Source organism: Panthera uncia, chromosome F2, assembly GCF_023721935.1.
Source record: "Panthera uncia isolate 11264 chromosome F2, Puncia_PCG_1.0, whole genome shotgun sequence".
Lineage (NCBI taxonomy): Eukaryota > Metazoa > Chordata > Mammalia > Carnivora > Felidae > Panthera > Panthera uncia.
This window is the reverse complement of record NC_064812.1, coordinates 69,887,019-69,905,688: the sequence shown is the minus strand read 5'-3', so window position 1 is coordinate 69,905,688 and position 18,670 is coordinate 69,887,019. Positions and strand designations below refer to the sequence as shown.

Below are 18,670 nucleotides of genomic sequence, written 5' to 3'. Positions count from 1 at the left end.
CACAGTTGTGATATTGAGACCTGCACTGGGCTCCGCGCTGACAGTGTGGAGCCTGCTTGGGATTCTCTCTCCCTCTCTCTCTCTGCCCCTCCCCTCTCTGTCTCTCTGTCTCTCAAAATAAATAAACTTTTTTTTTTTTTTAATTCTAGAAATCAGGACATGTTCTATTAATGACCTCTCAGACTCAATGAAATACAGAATTTAAAAAATAAACCAAAACATCATGGTTGGAGAGCAGAAAGTAAGAAGAAGGATGGCCGGGGATGTGTGCAAGGCCTGCTGTGTAGGGCCGCATAGGTCTTAAAAAGGATATTGGACTTATGAGCAGTGGAGAGGTATAGAAAGATTTTAAGCAGAGAAAAGATATGAATAGGTCGAGCTTATTAAAAATCTCACTCTGTTGTGAGAAGATTGAACTGAAGTGGGAGAAAGTAAGAGTGAGAAGACCATCTGGGGCTCCTGAGACAGTGTAGGTAAGAGATAATGGACACTTGGACTACAGTGGTGGGACAGGGACAGAGGGAAGAAGACAGACTCAAAAACATTTGGAGGGTAGAATAAGGCCTGACAATCAAGTGGTTATGCGAAATAAATAAAAGAGTTTTCAGGAATGACTGGAGGTCCCTGGCACGTGAACCTCGATGGAGAGCAATTCCATCTGCCAAGATGGGCAACTCTGGAGGAGGGGCTGGGGAGAGCACCTCCCTTCTCTGGGGGAGAAGGTTATGAGTTCAGGTGTGGGTATGGTTGGTGTGAAGAGTTACGTGACACCCGGTTGCAGTGGGTCACGTAGGCAGTTGCGCATATGGTTCTAAAGCTCAGAAAAGGATTCTGGAATGAACATAAATTAGGGACTCAAAGGCATAAAGAAAGGAATGCATGCCAGGGGAATGGAGAACTCCAGAGTGAGCATCCAAAGTGGTAGGAGGTAAACCAGATACATGGTGTCCCTGAAGCCAAGGGGACAGAGTGAAGTCTCAAGGACCGTGGAGGGTCAGCTCAATTGACTGCTGCCAGTGACCAAGCAAGATGAAGACTGAAAGGTGTCCGCTGGGCCTCATGACTTGAAGGCCATCGCTAGCCTTCGCAAGCGTGAAGGTGACATTGCAGCTCAGATGCAGATGGGAGGTGAGGCTCAGAGACAGAGAATAGAAACAATCATCATGGAGGGTTTGTCTGTGAAGGTGGAGGAGATCTTTGTATCTGGAGACGTATGTGTTTTTACTGTAGCTTTTGTTTTATTTTGCTTTTCTTCATCGTTGTCTTCCTCTGCTCTTTATCCTTTTCTTCATCGTCTTCCTCTTTTATTGGAAAATGAGGAGAGGAGAGGGGAATCTTTCAAGACTAATAGCACAGAAATCAGTAAAGAGGGCGAATTTGAAGACATAGAAATGGGAATGAATAGTAACCTAATTAGTAACCTAATTAGTAACCTAACCAAGCAGGTGTGACGGGTTAGGACCCAGCACCTGAGTGGAGGAGGTTTCTGACTTGCTGAGGAAGCTCCCTCAGCAGTAACCAGACAACTGAATGTGGTTGTGGTGGCCTGGAGCTAGGGGGGCTCGGCTCTCATGGGTCTGTTGGCTACCATTTTCCCCAGGAAGTAGGCAAGTCCTACCAGTGAGATCAAAGTGGTGTGCAGGGGGTGGTTTGGATAAGGTGACACTGAGGTGTGTGGATTAAAATTTGTGGAAAGTTGGGGAGGGTTTGAAATTGCTTTCAGGGGAAACATAGCAGGTGTAAGACAGTATTGAGAGGAGAGGTAGGAGAGGTGCTAAGGAGTATACAGTGACCTCCATGCTACCGGGTAGCGTGAGCTGCATTCTCATTAGCTACCAGGCTGACCCGGACGAGCCATATTGTTGGGCCCAACTAAAGTTGGGATTTGTTGGATTTTATTAGGTAGTTCAGGGTATGGCCAAGAGAAAGATTAAGGGCTTAACCATGTAATCTCAGTCTGTAGGGAGGGAAATGGAGCTGAGAGGGGCCTCGTGCACAAGGAGGTATGGGTGTTGGCCGGAGACGGCTGTAAGGAGACAAAGACATCCAGTCACTGACCAAAATGCTCAGGAGTCATCGCCCTGAGCCCTTGCCCTGTCATTGGACATAGAAGAAAGAGGATGAATGGTGGCACAACGCCTCGGAGAATGCCAGAAGGAACAGGAACGAGACTGCAGGTGGTGGTGTAGCTTTGCAAAGGGGTACTCAGGGGGGCAGGTAGCATGCTTGCGGTTTACGTTCCCAGGGCCTCGCTCAGAGGCAAGCCAAAGATAAATGTCCAGCGCGTACTCCCTGAATGAAGAATGAATGAAAGAACAGGGCTCAAAATTAATGGAAATATTTTCGTAAGCATTCACCTACCTCAGGCGGTTATACTTCTGGTGAGTCTTTGACGTTTGACTAAAATCATAGTTCCGCCTATTGATCTGGATGCGTTATTGTAAAATCTGACTTTTGTGTTATTTTGAAAGTCAGTCAGGACCTTTCATTTGAACCAAAGTAAAGCAATAATCCAAGTGAACGCACAGTAACCCTTTATGTGGCTTGAACTATAGACAGACATAAAGCATCGTCCAAGTTGAAAAATGAATTGAGGGGCGCCCGGGTGGCTCAGTCAGTTAAGCGTCCGACTTCGGCTCAGGTCATGATCTCACACTCTGTGAGTTTGAGCCCCGCATCGGGGTCTGTGCTGACAGCTCAGAGCCTGGAGCCTGCTTCAGATTCCGTGTCTGCCCCTCCCCTGCTCATGCTCTGTCTCAAAAATAAATAAAAACATCAAAACAAAATTAAAAAAGAAAAGAAAAATGAATTGAATGAATTGCAGTGTTGCAAATGGAGGAACAGGGAAGGTGTCTGTGGGTTGGTTCTAGGAAGGGAACACCGCTTTCTCGCAGGTATACTTTAGGATACCCACTGTGTATTCTACCCTCGTGGAGGGTAGAATGAGACGGGATAGCTGGTTCCCACCACAGATACACAAAGTTGCTGGAGGAGCATTCTTACTAAGGAGCACGTCTCCTTTCCCCGGGGCTTCTTCATCACCTGCTTCCCAGCACCTCTCAACTTCCAGAGTTTCCCATTTGCTTCTGTTTCATTGTCTTCTGTTTCATGGATATCTGTCCCCATTTCTGCCAGCCCCGATTTCTACCCTGTCTTTAAGACACAGTGGAAAAGCAACTTACTCCCTCCCGCTTGCCATGCACTGTGCTGTCCCCAAACCCCACTGTGAGTGGGGAAGATACAGACGTTCGGGAATTCAGGCTCATACAGTAATATCAAAGGAGATCCATGAATATACTGTCATTTAGATCCGTGAACATACTGTCATTTGACTCAAAAAATAGACTTTTATGAAGAGGTAGTTTCTATCGAGAACGCTAGCCATCCTTTTCAAACTCAGAGCGAATGAGTCATCCTCATTGTCTTAGTTCTTGACAGCTTTTGGCATTTCTCTACCTGCTTCGGGACATTATATCCTAGTTCTACCAAAGCAGCTCCTCTGAGGGTGGGCACCACGAATTTCAGAGGGAGGAGAATAATTAGGAACAAGTAGGAATGCTCTGACACTGGCAGCTCTTTGTGCCGGTCTAATTCTAATGCAAGGTGACTCCATCCAAAGCAGGTGATGCACGCACCTGCAGCCATTTGCAGCGATGCTGTTTTAAGTTATGATTGGGAGCAGAAGAAAACCTCTCCAGAAATATCTGCATGTGAAGAACATATTTTTGTAATGCTCCCGTGACCATCTCAGAACCCCTGAATCATGCCATTCCTCAAAATTTGGTAAACCTACACACACAGAATCTGGAACGACTGTAAGAACAGCTGACTGGTTCGGGTATAGATTGGGTCCTAAGACATCTCTAGACCTCACTCTGACGCTTGGGGTTCCTATGCAGGACTTGGGCCCAACAACACTACTTATGACCTTGTAGGTGCCCCAGGGTGGCTCTGCTTATAGGAATTCTTTAGTAAATTGCTCGGTAAAGTTAAAATTCTTTTTTTCACGTAGATTGTCTGCTCCATATCTATTTTCTAAATTTGCAGTCTTTGGCTTTCTTCAAAGCCCACTCGGGCTCTCTCTGTCATCAGACAAGTCAGAAGATCATACTCAGGGAAGTGTCAGTGAAAAGATAAACCCTTCCAATTTACATCATCTCTCCTTGAAAGAGCTCTGAGCACTTTATTATATCTCTTATCTCTCATAGCGCTGTGCAGAAAACGGTAATATGATCTCATTTTACAGCTGAGAAACTTGGAGTTACTCTAACAGGAACGCATAGCTTCCTAAAGAGCGATAAGCCCCTTTGTAAATAAACTAAGCGGATGTCCATTCACAGCCGCCAGTTTCCAGCGCGGGGTTCCTTGGCTCCCTTCTCCTGTCCCTTCCTCCCTACACCCCTTGGCTCGTCTTTTGGTGGCTGAGCTCTGTTCTCAGTGAAATCTAATCGGCTCCCTTGCTTCACCCTACTGGACTTGCCCTATCGACCAACTGCACGTCTGTATAGGCGTTCCCAGCTATTTGCACAAATGCTGTGCATTTAGAAAAATTATGAAGTATGATTAAATACTCCACTGGTCATTATCGATGAAGATATAACCACATAACCTATAATTCTTAGAACGCTTTCTTTCCTGAATGAAGTTCTATTTTCTTTTCTGATTTCATTCGCTTGCCTAAAAATCACTTTTTTAAAAAAATAAATAACAGATGATTGGTGATATTTGGGTTCAGATTCTAGTTGCACAACGAACTAGGAAAATCTTGAGCACATTAGTCAACTTCTCCGAGGCCCAGTTTCTTGATCTGCAAGATGGGATTCATAATACCCACCTCGGAAGGTTATTGTAAGGATTAAACAGAGATAATGCAGGCACTACTCAGTGCCAAACCTGGCCTGCACGAAGCGTTCGGTCAATGGTTGCGGTGGCGGCCGATGACGGTGACTGTGGTGACAATAATTATAACCAGCTGTGGAGATGGGAGACTCTCCTGTAGGTGGTAATTCTAAAAATATCCAAATAAAGCGTGTGTTGAAAACTTCTTCAAAACCTCCTCAGACAGATTTCAGACGTGGCCAACAAGGTTTACTAAACGCCGAGTGGGATTTTTTGTGCAAGCTGGAACAACCTTGGTGGCTACAGACTGGGCAGTGGCCTCCTCTGCAGCGTGAAACTACTCTCTGAGCACAGATCATGTGCAGCGATAAGACATTTTAAATAAACTAAAACACATCAACAATGACACAGGAAAATAGTTATTATGTAGCACCTGGCAGATCTGAATGCAACATTTAGAAACTTGGAGAAGTACAGGGGCTCCTGGGTGGCTAAGTGGGTTGAGCATCTGACTTCGGCTCAGGTCATGAACTCATGGATCCTGAGTTCGAGTCCCACGTCAGGCTCTGTGCTGATAGCTCGGAGCCTGGAACCTGCTTTGGATCCTGTGTTTCCTTCTCTCTCTGCACCTCCCCCGCTTGCTTGCTTGCTCTCTCTCTTTCTCTCTCTCTCAAAAATAAAGATGAAAAATTTTTTAAAAAGAAGAAACTTAGAGAAGTATAAAATATTTTCAAAAGATAACTCTTTTTGACTCTCAAGATCTAAAGGTGTTGGTCACATACTAACTTCAGGGAAGGCATTCCATACCTGGCCAGCTGTTGTCATTTGTAGTACTTTTATGCTTTTCTAGAAGGAGGTAAAAACCAATGATGAGGCAGAGAGGGACTTAGACTATGTGAGTCAATTTAGCTTTACATCTGAATTGGAGAACTGTGAAAAGTGCTTTTCAAGATTTAATGGTTTTTCAGAACAAATGGTGATTGTAAGTCAGTCTGGTGGAGTTCATGGAATCTTGGGGCTGAATATATCACCCCATCCAAAATGATTATTTTACAGGTGAATAATGTGAGGCCAGAGAAGCTGAGTGAGGTACTCTCCATAGTGCCCACCACGAGTCAGTGAGGCAGTGATGAGAAGAAGGACTTAATCCGTAGCCTAGCCTTCTTCTTCCAGCTCACTTCTCCCAGGCCCCTTACAAGGAACGGCAAAAACCATCTGTAGTCATAACGTCAGTATTAACCAAGTTAGTAGTAATTTTGCTATATGTGCAGAAAGAACTTATTTCTTTTTCGTCAGGTAGTTACAATTTCTAAAGTTTTTTAAATATCACTTATCCATTTAGGGACAAAATAAAGGTATATGTTAACCTTCCTCTAAATGATAGCAAATTAATGGAGTCTAAACTAATGAAGTTTCTTTCTAGTTAGGATTCAAGCAACAACAGTGGTACTCAGTAAACAGCTCTCAGGTCACATGGGACCTTGTGTGTGTCAAAGGGAAGATTAAATCAATCAATGCGTGGAATGAGCTTAGAACAATGAATATTGGCAATGGCAGACAGTAATGTTGCTGAAGTCCTTTGAGATGGCTATAAATTTCTTTTTCTTTCTTCCTTTTTTTTCTTTTTACGGTTCATTTATTTATTTTGAGAGAGAGAGACCATGAGTCGGGGAGAGGCAGAGAGAGAGAGGGAGAGAGAGAATCCCAAGCAGGCTCCGTGCTGTCAGCATGGGGCTCAGTCCCACGAACCATGAGATCATGACCTGAGCTAAAACCAAGAGTTGGACGCTTAACAATCTGAGCCACCCAGGCACCCCTAAGATGTCTGTGATTTTTCAATGAGGATTAGAGTATTATTCTAGGCTCAGCCATAGGCATGATGGAGTATATGAAGCGCTAGACCAATGTTGCCCAACAGAAATACAATGGGAGCCACATACGTTAAACTGTTGAAGTTGTCTTGTAGCCACATTCCAAAAATAAAAAAGTGCAATTAATTTTAGTGATGTTTTTATCTAACCCAATATATACAAAAATTATGATTTCAATATGTAATTTTGAAAAGTATTGAGATACTTTACATTCTTTTTCTAATACTGTCTTCAAAATCCAGCCGATCTCAATTCAGACTGGCCCAATCTCAGGTCCTCAAGAGTCACGTGCGGTTAGGGCTGGGTATTGGACAGTGTTGCTCTACTCCTATTTACTTGTGAGCCTAATTTCACAAAAGCAACGGCCTCCAGCCTTTCTGAAGGTGTGTGTAGTTTTTCTTGGCTCTTTCTTCCTTGTTATAAGATCAGTAGTCAGTGCCCAAGCCCATCACAGCAAAATAGAAATACATTATACATTTAAATTGAGTTATGGTACATAAAAGGCAAAAACTAAGCTGAATGTTTAGCTCACTCTAAAAATAGTCCACTTCAAAAGTAATAGAATATTTTTCTTGGATCAGTTTCTTTCTATTTCCAGTTCAGGAAATTGTGGCAAACTGTATTGCCAGAGTAGAGGGAGGTTTATTTGTTATCTCTTCACTTTGATGGGGAAAAGGTTTGCTGCTTTATGCGAGAAATACTTAGGCTTATCTTTTAAAAAATGATTTATTGATTTATCCTTTGTGATTTGTTTGGTTCAATAAACAGTAATTGTTCCCAGTGAAAACAACTATAAATATGTTGCACTGAAAGCTGCATAAATGATTGCTAATCAGATGGAAATTTGTGTTACTTCTAAAAATACAAGGTAAGGCAGTAAGGTTAGCATTTATGAGCAATAATCTATTTTGAATTTTTTAAATGTTAGTCTTTCTCAATTTTGAAATGTTGGTTCTTCACAATGCATGAGTACACACAATTCTCTCTGGTAAACTTTACAATGAAGCAATTGGAACTTTGAGTTGAATCCATGCTTTGTGGCTGCATTTATGAAAGAATTCAGTGTTCCCAGACCTTAATTTTCTTATCTGCAAAAGGGGTAGAATAAGAAGTGCTAAAAATGAATGGGCATGTTTAGCTGAACACATTATATGTCTCGTTCATCGAATCCTCTTTATTCCCACCTCGCATGATATCATTTTACATACAAGGAGGTGGAATTTGCCCAAGATCAGAAAGCCAGTGGTGAAGCCATTATTCAAGGCCAGGCTGGAGCTCCCTGGCAAAATGTCCTTGATACTTGAAACTACAGGGAGAAAAGGAGGCTTCATAAAATTACTTAGAAGAATTCTTTAATGATACATTTAAAAAAAATATTCTTTCTGTTTAGAAGTCCTTACATAGGCTCATTAGAATATGAGGCAGTTCCATGCTATTCCACAAAAACAAGCCCATCCTTGACTTTAAGAAGTAAAACCAGGGTAATGGAATACTTCCTGATGGAGCGATGAGGTTGGTCCCTGGAAAACAAATGGTTAGGACCTGAGTTAAATGAGGGTTTGACTTAATTGCCTCTGAGCCTCCTTCTATCTCTGGTCTCCCGTGATGCCTGGTGAATGCCTACGGTTGAAGGGCAGAGTTCCGGTGTCCTCCTCACTTGGGGTCTGCATAGTCAAAGCCAGGCAATGGCAGTTCATTAGTAAGAACGCTATGTAGTGATGACTTTGAAGATAAAGTAGCTAAACAAAGTTTTGGAAATAAACTTCTGAGAGCAGAAGTCTCAGTCCGATTATTGGTCAATGCAAAATGGACTGGCTCACGGTGAACATTTCCCACCTTTATCTTGTTCTTTCTGGAATTTAATTGCTTTCGTAATCAGTAAAATTCAACCATGGCTAAAGATCTTTGGTGGTATGGAGTGGGGAAAGCTCCAAACGCTAGAGAAGTGAAAGGGAAGGTAGTGGGTAAAAAGAGAGAGGGAAGGGGAGGGAGAGAGGGAGAGAATGAATATAATGGCGGGAAAACAAAATGTTGCTATCAAGGCTGGAATGAAGGCTTTGTTAGGGTAGTTGGCTACACCACTGAGATAACCATGGCGGAAATAGCTCAAATCCCTCCCCTGTCTGCCCTTGGGGTCAAGCTGGCTTCAGTGTCGGAAAGCGGACCCCAGAGAAAAGCCTGAAATGTTTATTTCTGTGAAAGTGTCAAGCTTCTTGTGAGGAGGCAAAGCCACTGAATGGAGAGATTACCACTGAGAGTGATCTGGACAAGGAAGTCGCAAGGCGAGAGGCTCCTTAGTGGTTAATGCGCTAAATACACAATTTCTGAGCACTCTGTTTACCCGTGGTGGAGACACTTTTATCAGTGAGCACTTGATCGGTCTTCTTAGAGAGTACTTTGACTCTGCTGAATGTCCAGAGGGAAACATTTAAGGAGGGTGTTTCTCTTGGGTTCTTTATTTATACCAGATTTGTAAAAAAAAGCAACATTTGGTTTCTGTTTCCCCAGTGAATTTCAACTACTTCACAATGCAGTGTGTTCCTTATATTGAATGTCCATTGTGCGACCAGGCACGTGGGATGATGTCATGCTGAGAGTAAAAAGGCTATGGTCATTGTCTCAATCAGGGGAAAGGCAGATAAAAAAGAAAACATTAAGTTCCGTTCCTCATGCTCGGCTCCTCCAAATTGATCAATTTTACCAAGACACACAGCGTATTGACTGAGGTAAAAAGGCCTGCATTGTGTCCCTGCTGTCAGTACAGGTATTGAAAGAAATCACACTGATCTAAATTTGACCCCAAGTGGAAGGAGGAAGAGTCACCCGAATGAGCACTGTGAATGATGTCATTGTGTGAATAGCCTTTTCCTTCCTTCTTGTCCTTCTAGAGCTAATGCCTCACCTCCTCCGAACACCCTGTCTTCTGGGTGCCTATCACAGTAATCTCATATCTGTGTGTGAGTCTAGCTTGGGGTAAATGAAGCAATATTTCCACAAGAAAACTAAGGTTCCTGAACATTTGCTCAGGAGACATCCTCAAACATTTCTCACTATGAGTAAATAAGTGGTTTTTGTTTGAAAATTCAATATTTGACATGTTGTGGATCTGTTCTTTTCTTTTTTTTAAGTTTACTTATTTATTTTGAGAGAGAGAGCACGCAAGCAAGGGAGGGGCAGAAAGAGGGGTACAGAGGATCCGAAGCAGGCTTCTCCCGGACAGCAGAGAGCCTGATGCAGGACTCGAACCCACGAACGGATAGATCATGACCTGAGCCGAAGTCAGACGCTTAACTGACTGAGCCACCCAGGCACCCTGAATTTGCGTCCACAGTGGCTCCCAAAATAGGGAGGGGACGTTTGGAAACCAATCTAATTCTCTTTAAAATCACAGACAATAATTTGGATGGATAACAAATTTCGAGATCCAAAAAGACAGAGATAGAGATATGAGCCAAATTTCAGAAGAAGAAATTGGATACTGAACCATGCACCTTCAAGATGGAAGAGGAATGGTTTACCAGCAGCCTATGCAAATATAGCTAAATTTTCCCTCAGCTGTGTTGAGTGAGTGCCAGAAAGGCTAATACAATTTTAGGTGCATTGTCTATGCTTCAACAGAAGCATAGAAAAAGAAAGAAAAAAAACCAAGAAGCAATAATTTCACTCTATTTTGGGGTGACCTGCGGGCAACCAGTTGATGAAGAGATTCAGGAGAACGTCCCAGCAGTAATTTTAGAAACCTTGGCACGAGAGGAATCTGGTTAGCCTCGGTGGTGGCAGGAAGAGAGGGCTGAAGGTGTAACCTGACCAACGGGAGGTGGCTCCTTGGTGAGTCACAGAGAGAAACGACACCAGGTGAACCGTCACACAAAAGAAATTCTATTTGTGACAAATAAGGAGATCACAGGGAATAACTTCCAAAGTCATGACTTCCCGAGCAAGGGTGGTTAGGTTCCTTTGATTTGGGGTGAAGATAAATATTTAAAAAGAGGCTCCTTGTCACCCTATGTGCAGGTGGGCGTAGGGTTGCACACGTGCCTATACATATTTTGTGTGTTATGTAAATGAGGCTTGTGTTCCCTGTGGGGCAGAGATTTTAGTGTTATAATGGGGTGAAGGTAATCGTTGGTAGTTCCAGAGGCCACTCCATGGTCCCGTGTAGGCTCGAGTCAGGGGGTTTATCTCAAGCTGGTCTGGATGGCCTTGTCCCGCACTCGCTATCACTTGAGGGGCGGGGTCGGGTCTCATTTGCCAACCAGGTAAGCTGGAAAGGAGAGCTAAGGAAAGATGGGGGAAAAGGGAGTGCAAGCAGGTGGGCAGTGATGGTGAGATCTTGGGTTCTAGCTGGCGACAAGGGCACTAGATAAACACTTAGAGGGTGGTCATGTGAGGGCGTCCGGGTGGCTCAGTTGGTTGAGCCTCTGACTCGTGGTGTCGGCTCAGGTCACCATCTCATGGTTTGTGCGTTTGAGCCCCACCTGGAGCTCCGCGCTGGAGGTGCGGAGCCTGCTTGGGATTCTCTCTCTGCCTCTCTGCCCCTCTGCTGCTTGAGCCCATGTGCGCTCTCTCTCTCTCTCTCTCTCTCAAAATAAATAAATGAACTTAAAAAGGGGGGGTGGTTATGTGGACCAGGCGGATTACATGTACACGGGTGGCTCTAGCAGACAGAACAAGAAACGGTATCTAGAAGCTGCAAAGACAGGTTTGAGTTCAATGTAGAGAAGTTTCTGGGAGAGTCGCCCCTCTAGAGCGGCATGGAGGACTGGGGTTCTCAATTTGGATTGATTCAAGAAGAGGCTGCACGGCCCCTTACTGAATACTCCCTGTTGGGTTCATCTCGAGGGGTCACTGCGGTGCCTTGTCACTCTGTGGTTGTGACCTCCCTTGCCACGTTGTAAACGAGAAGCAACCAGCTCGAAAGTAGGGAAGCGCAGTGCAAGGCCCCCGAAGTGGGACAGCCAGCAGCATCTTCTGCGCTCACCAGGGCCTGAGGACAAGGCAGTTAGGCAGCTGCCTGAGGGGCCACACTTCAGGAGGTGTTTTCTTCCTGCTTATGGCAATGCTTCGGCTCTCAGCTTTGCTATAAACCTATAAATCTATTGCCCCCACCACACACACACACACACACACACACACACACCAGACCCCTCATGAAAGCAGAGGGAAATGCATAGCAAATGTGTCAAATAGCTGAGCCATACTGCAAGCGGGGGCTTCCTCCGTCCTGTCCCGGGACAACATGAAGCCATGTCACTTTCAAAGCTTAGGCTTGGCACCCAAAGTGGGACTGTGCCTGGAGTCACAGTAGAGTCAGAGTACAAATCTATTGTTTTGAGACAATTGTACTAATTTGATTCTTGATTTCTTTAAACTTTCTACGGTACGTGCATATCCTGAATGGACGTAAGAATCTGGGGCCGGTGCGGGGGCGGGGGGGGGGGGAGTTATTTTTACAGTGAGGTAAAACTAAGGAACACTAAATAGTTCAGATAAACAGCTCTGCAGCCCTAGGTATGCCCGGAAGTGGCATGATGGTGACAACCCTGTCCTCTATTTGTGTTGCCTTTCCTATGTTACTCGCCCCTCCCACTTCCTCCCCTCCCCCTCCCCCGTCTATAAAATGGAGATAATAGCATCACTCCTCAGGGGTGTGAAAATGAAGTAAGCTAATACATCTAAAGAACTTCCAACAATACCAGGTGCACACAGAACAAGTTGTTAGTGTAATTATATATTATTCTGGGGGTCATTTCGACCACCGCCGGGTTTAATACGTTTCCAGGACACACAGGTCCCAGAAAAGCTGTTATACTCAGTTGTGGTTTGTTACAGCAAAAGAATACAGATTAAAATCAGCAAGGGGGAAAGGTGCATTGGGCGAGGTCCAGGTGCACAGGACCAGTCGCTGGCTTCCGGTTGTCCTGCCAGAGTTTCATTCTCCCAGCAACATGTGACAACATGCACCAAGTGTGACCAATCAGGGAAACTCACCCACACCGTGGTGTCCAGGATTTCTCTTTATTTTTTTAAATCTATTTATTTTGAGAGAGAGAAGGAGAGAATCCCCAGCAGGCTCTGCACCGGCAGCACGGAGCCCAACGTGGGGCTCAATCCACGAACCTGTGAGATCATGACCCCAGCCGAGACCGAGTCGGACGCCTAAGTAACTGAGCCACCCAGGCGCCCCTGGTGTCCAGGATTTCTACTGGCTGACAGGGGTCAGTCACACAGACCTGCAGTCTTCAATTCCTCCTTCCCTACCTGACCCCACAAGAGGTCACACTGATACAGGGTGACTCCAAACCCGGACATACAGAAAAGGCATTCACAAGAAATCACATTTTTAGCATCAACTATATGGCATGGTGCACAGTCTCAAGCATGCGGAGACATTTTATCAGGCAGGATACCCCAAGGGTTCAGAAGAGCCAGTCCAGGGATAGTCCTGAAGGTTTGGGCAACTCAGGCCTTCTGAGTTCACATTTTATTGCGTGTCGTATGTAAATTTTGCTTGTCTGGACAATCAAGTTCAACCATTTTAATGTTTAAATATTTTTGTAATGTTTTTCTTTATTTTTGAGGAGGGGGGAGAGAGAGAGTGAGGGAATGGCAGAGAGAGAGGGAGACACAGAATCTGAAACAGGCTCCAGGCTCTGAGCTGTCAGCACACAGCCGGACACGGGGCTCGAACTTGTGAACTGTGAGATCATGACCTGAACCAAAGTCAGACACTTAGCTGACTGAGCCACCCAGGCACCCCTTAAATTTTTTCTTTTTTAGCATGTGAACATTTATTGAACGTATATTGCACACCTATCTCTTATAACCTCTCTATATACTGGAAAATAACTTCAGTTCACATTGTAAACCCAAAATAGAAACTGTTATCATCTGATATGAGAGGGCTTATCAGAAACTACGGATTGCTATTACTGCACTATGGTGACAGAATGCTCTGAAAATTTTGATTGAAATTACACGTCAAATGCTTTACAAATATGATTAGCTTTAGTCCTTATCAATAGCAGTGGGAAGTAGGTAATAGTTCTGTGTTACAGGTGACAGAATAAAGGTCCAGAGAGTTTTAAGAACCCCTCCAAGGCTCCTCAGCCAGTCAAGGGCAGAGTCTACATTTACCAATCCGATTCCAAACCTGTGGTCTTAACATCATGCATGATAGTTTCCTATGATCTTGAGAAACATGGGCATTTATTAGTATGACCAGTTGGTGCTCAATGTCAAATAAAAAATATTTTAGTTGATAATGGGCAGAAAAAATATGATTTTATGTTTTAAGTATTTGGGAGAATTAACTAAAAAATTCAAAGAAAGGAGGTGATTCAACTAGCTGTAATCACCCTCCATGGATGTTATTACTAATCGTAACCATTTATTACATCTCTTTCTCAATGAATCTAGCGTTGTAATTTTTCTTTTCTACTGGTAGAGGAGAATAAGAGAAGTAATTTTTGTATTCCACCCTTGAATACTAAATACTAAAAAGTATTTGGGAACATTAAAAAAATCCGGTATTCATTTGACTTGATGCATCTCAAGATCCGTAGAATGTTTAGACACTGGGGCAGCCTTGTGGCTAGAACACACATGTTGCTTTGACCACCAGAAAAGATCTTGGCAAAGAGGCTTTCAAGATGCCTCTCCCCATAAATACGTGGTGTAGAACGCAAAAAAGCCAGCAAGAGAGAGATACAAAAAAAGAGGGGGATTATATTGTTTGGATTAATAAGGGGAACTTAAAATCTGAATGCCCTCCAAGGTTCCAAAATTGTTGCCACCATGAATGGTCTGTAACTGCTTCTTTCTCCTTCCCCTATTATTAGATCTCAGTCTGTGGTAGAAGCTGGGACCCTGAAACATGAAGAGAAGGGAGAGAACGAGAACACTCAGCCACTCCTGGCTCTGGACTGAACCCCGGCTCACCCGACGCTCCCGCAGATCGCCAGCCTTCAGTGGTATCAGCCACCCGGGAAGCACGGGCACAACTGACCCACACAGACATGTGCGTTCCGCTTGACATGAGGCCCTCCACTCTGCCACCTAGTAATGACTGTCACCAGCCATCGGTCTGAGCAGCCAAAGTGAACAGACTTGAGAGATGGGTTTTCTTTGTTGTTGTTGTTTTTCAGTGAGGGGATTGGAGGTGAAGCAAGGCGGTATTCCCCTTTATTTACGGTATTCCCCTTCCCCTTTATTTACGGTAGTCAATGAATTGAAAAAGGAAAAACTAAATTGATGCACACACTCCATTAGGACAAGGATTTTTCTGAGGCACCGCAGACACCCCTTCCAGTTTTTGTGATTTAAGATTAAGCACACTTCCAAGTAGATACACCAGAATTAAGCTGTGCAGACACAATTGTCAAGCTCAATGTAAGTGCAAAGCCCCAAGACAGTAATCTCGCCAGTGATTTCCATTCTTATTGAATTCTTTTCTTTGACCTCATCACCAGCATCGAATTGTTCAGCCTAAGGGCATGTTCTTGTAGGTCCGGCTATTTGCGGAGTTTGCTTATTTGGATATCCTGCAAGAATGATTTTGACGTCACATCTTTTTTTCAGGCCACCAGCTGATTACCATGATCTGACTTTGAAGGAAGACGCACACAACTTGAAATATGATTGTTTCATCTTAATAATGTGACTTGTCACAGGCAACATGTATCTGCGGGGGAGGGGGTGGGAGTCTCATTGAAAACACATGTCAGTGATGAATGAATCCATTCAAATTGCCTCACTCGGGTCACTACAGCAAAGAAATGTGCTACTGAAGCGTTTAGCGCCCCCCATCCTCCTGCAACCAGTTCAAGGTGTGGAGAAGGGACCTGGCTGTTGCTGAGAGGGTACATATCAATCATGGAGGAAGACTCTTAAAGATGGCTAAATATGCAAATACTGAACATAAGAGATTAGGATTGCGGGATAAAATGCCAAAGATCATTTTATTTCTTTGTCTATTCTCCTTAGAAATGGAGTCCCCAACTATCCAGTCAAAGGAAATGAAAGTGAATAGGATATGATATCCTTACTTGGGCCATGTTTCCCCAGATGAGTTGTATGTTTTTACATATACTTTATGCTCCCAGCCATCTGCATGACATGGGCATTTATTAGTATGACCAGTTGGTGCTCAATGTCAAATAAAAAATATTTGAGTTGATAATGGGCAGAAAAATATGATTTTATGTTTTAAGTGTTTGGGAGAATTAACTAAAAAATTCAAAGACAGGAGGTGATTCACCTGGCCATAATCACCCTCCGTGGATATTACTAATCGTAACCATTTATTACATCTCTTTCTCAATGAATCTAGTATTTTAGGTTTTTTTTTCTACTGGTAGAGGGGAATAAGAAGTAATTTTTGTATTCCACCCTTGAAATAAAATTTAAATAGAATTGAAAATATTTCTCAACCAACTGTATCACAGTACAAGTAAAACCAATTCATTTTATGTAGACATTTCAAATAACAAAATAGTAACTCTGAAAATCATTCTACCAATGCAGTGACCAAAATGCTTTCCTTATATTCCATGACAGAGGGAAGAAAGATAAAGAATTAAAGTGAATTAGAAAATCCATTTTATTACTTGTGTTTATAAAATAGTTGAGGGATCCAAGTGTTTAAAACGGTATCAGAGTCAATTATTGCCAACACTTTACAACAGTAAGGATAACTCTGGCTTTTCAATTGGCAACATTTAGAACCTACTGTAGTGGCCTGATTTGAAATACCATATTATAATTATTAAGTCAAGAGCTAGTTTTTACTCTAGTCCGTGATTTCATTAAATGAACGTAAGATGATGGTTTAACACTGACAACTCATACTTTAAATTTCTTTATGTGTATGCGGTATACATGTAAGAACCAAATTCAGTAAGTGACATGAATATTCTTACAGGAGCATTGGATTGTGTTGTCCTTTGTCAGTCATTTCTTCCGTTCAATAAATACTGAAGGACACAACACCTTTTTATTTTCAAGAGTTTGCGTTTTCTTCTGGACTTTGGTAATTTCGATACTTTCCTCATGTGCTTCTTCATCTATTTTAGCGGGATTGTTTTGGCAAAACAGACGGGAACAAAATATCTTGCAAACCCTTCTCACTGGAAGCTCACGTCAAGCCAAAAGGGTCCATTTCAACGTTAAAGAACTCTTTTTAAAAGACATAAAGCATCCCTCTTTGTCCTTAAATGGAAAGGAAGCACAAGTGTTTTTTTCTACCCGTGAATGAGATTTGGTAACTGCTGTGTCATTTCTTCAGCATTTTTGTTCATATTGGCTTAAAATTCAGGTACATGAATATCATTACATTCACATAGCTATCATTTCTAGTTTGGACTGGAAACATGCAATATTTAATGCATTAATACTCTTCTAAGTTTGATCATCTTTGGAATAAGGAGGCAAAACCATTTTTCAACTGTTACTTCTACGCTGTGCGTAACATTAAAGCTAAACTATGGACAACGATTGCTACTTCAAAGCTATATTTAAATGGCAGAAGTTTCTCAAGCCAGGGAAACACAAGAGTCTTCCAAACTCTGTCAAAGAGGAAGGCGATCTGGACATCCTAAATGCAGGACAAAGATCCTGGCATTCTTGAGGTCTTTCACTCTGCCATCCTTCATATTTTTACAAAATTGTGGTGGGGACCCACCTAAGGACCTCCTCACTCACGTGGATCTACAACAGGCAAGGAGACTCTGGGTTCCAGCCCTTTCTCAGACGGCAAAGAGGCCAAGGAGCCCGATGTCCTAGCAGCCACCTCGCTATTTGATCCTGAGAGAACGTTTTTACTCCGAGAAATGTTACTTTTTCAAGTCCTAATTCTTGGCATTAAAAAAATTTTCATGTGGCACTTTCATACCTCGATATAAAATAATTCCATGTCTTCTTTCAGTGTGAAAAGTTCCTCTCAGAAAGACAGAGTCTCTACCATTTGCATGGTGAGGAGAGAAATGAAGACACCGTCTTTCAATGACGATTTGAAATAGCAAATGGACTCAGTTGGTAGGAAGCAGTACAGTCCGCAGACATCAGCACAAGTACATCTTTCTCCTTTGTAGTAGGAAAATATAATTGCTTCTTTTATGAGTGTCTTTCACTAAAAATAATTAAAAGAGGGAAGTATGGGTTCACGGGGAAAGTTACCATTGAACAGCATTTCCGCAGCTCATTATCAAAATCAACAAGAAAGTAGTGGTGCGTGATGACAAAATTGCCTAGCTACCCTAGAAAAATGTAATTGCATAGAAAGATTACAAGCTAAAGCGATCCATTCACAGTTTCTACATATCTTCTCATTGTACACTGATTTAGGCCTCTTCTAAGTGGAGAAAGCATCTTTGGCTGACAAGGTAGAAGCTATCCCGTGTTCACCTGAAAATGTGGCATCAGATGGGTGCCGTCATGGGAGGAAGTACAGCAGAGTACTTTCTACATGAACTGCAGCAAGGCAAATATTCCTTTTAGTGTCTTCTAATCCTAGGAGGAGCCTCGGAATTTTTCGGGCTGCAATCAAAGGAATCAAGGGCCTCAGACTTGGAACCTGTGTCCCTACACCCAAGGAGATGGAAGCGGAAAGGCAGCCTCTCTCCAGTGTGTCCCAAGCCTGTACAACACACTAAATCGCAGGAAGGCTCTGTCTCTGCTGGGGGGTCAGCTCTGGGTGCCACACGTCCACGATGAATATCAGCCGGAAAGACGCAGCGTCCTGCCATACCTCGTGCTCAAAAGAGTCATCAAAGATGAGCACCTTGCCTTCTTCCCACGTCCTGGAACAGAAAAACATGGGTTCAGATGTCTGAGAATCAACCCATGGCTATGTGCAGATGGGCACTTTCATGATAACCTTTGGGAGATGACCAGATAACTGGAACACGAAGCCAGCATTTATTCTCTCCTTGGCGATTAAGAAAGAATTTAAGGATTCTTAC

The 18,670-nt window shown here is 43.3% G+C and overlaps 2 protein-coding genes across 8 annotated transcripts in view; one reads left to right on the top strand and one right to left on the bottom strand.

The window, feature by feature from the left end:
• The window catches only part of CLVS1 (clavesin 1), a 159,244-nt gene extending 143,056 nt beyond the window's left edge, over positions 1 to 16,188 (top strand). Inside the window, exon 5 of the mRNA XM_049633364.1 lies at positions 14,552 to 16,188. Coding sequence (XP_049489321.1) covers positions 14,552 to 14,639 — 88 coding nt within the window. The 3' untranslated portion in view covers positions 14,640 to 16,188. The remainder of the gene's footprint in view (positions 1 to 14,551) is intronic.
• Positions 16,189 to 16,287: 99 nt separating this feature from the next.
• ASPH (aspartate beta-hydroxylase) overlaps positions 16,288 to 18,670 on the bottom strand; it is a 221,978-nt gene continuing 219,595 nt past the window's right edge. For all 7 annotated transcript variants that reach the window (XM_049633353.1, XM_049633359.1, XM_049633356.1 and 4 more), the window contains one exon: positions 16,288 to 18,508. In XM_049633353.1, the coding sequence (XP_049489310.1) occupies positions 18,358 to 18,508 (151 nt within the window). In that variant the 3' untranslated portion in view covers positions 16,288 to 18,357. The remainder of the gene's footprint in view (positions 18,509 to 18,670) is intronic.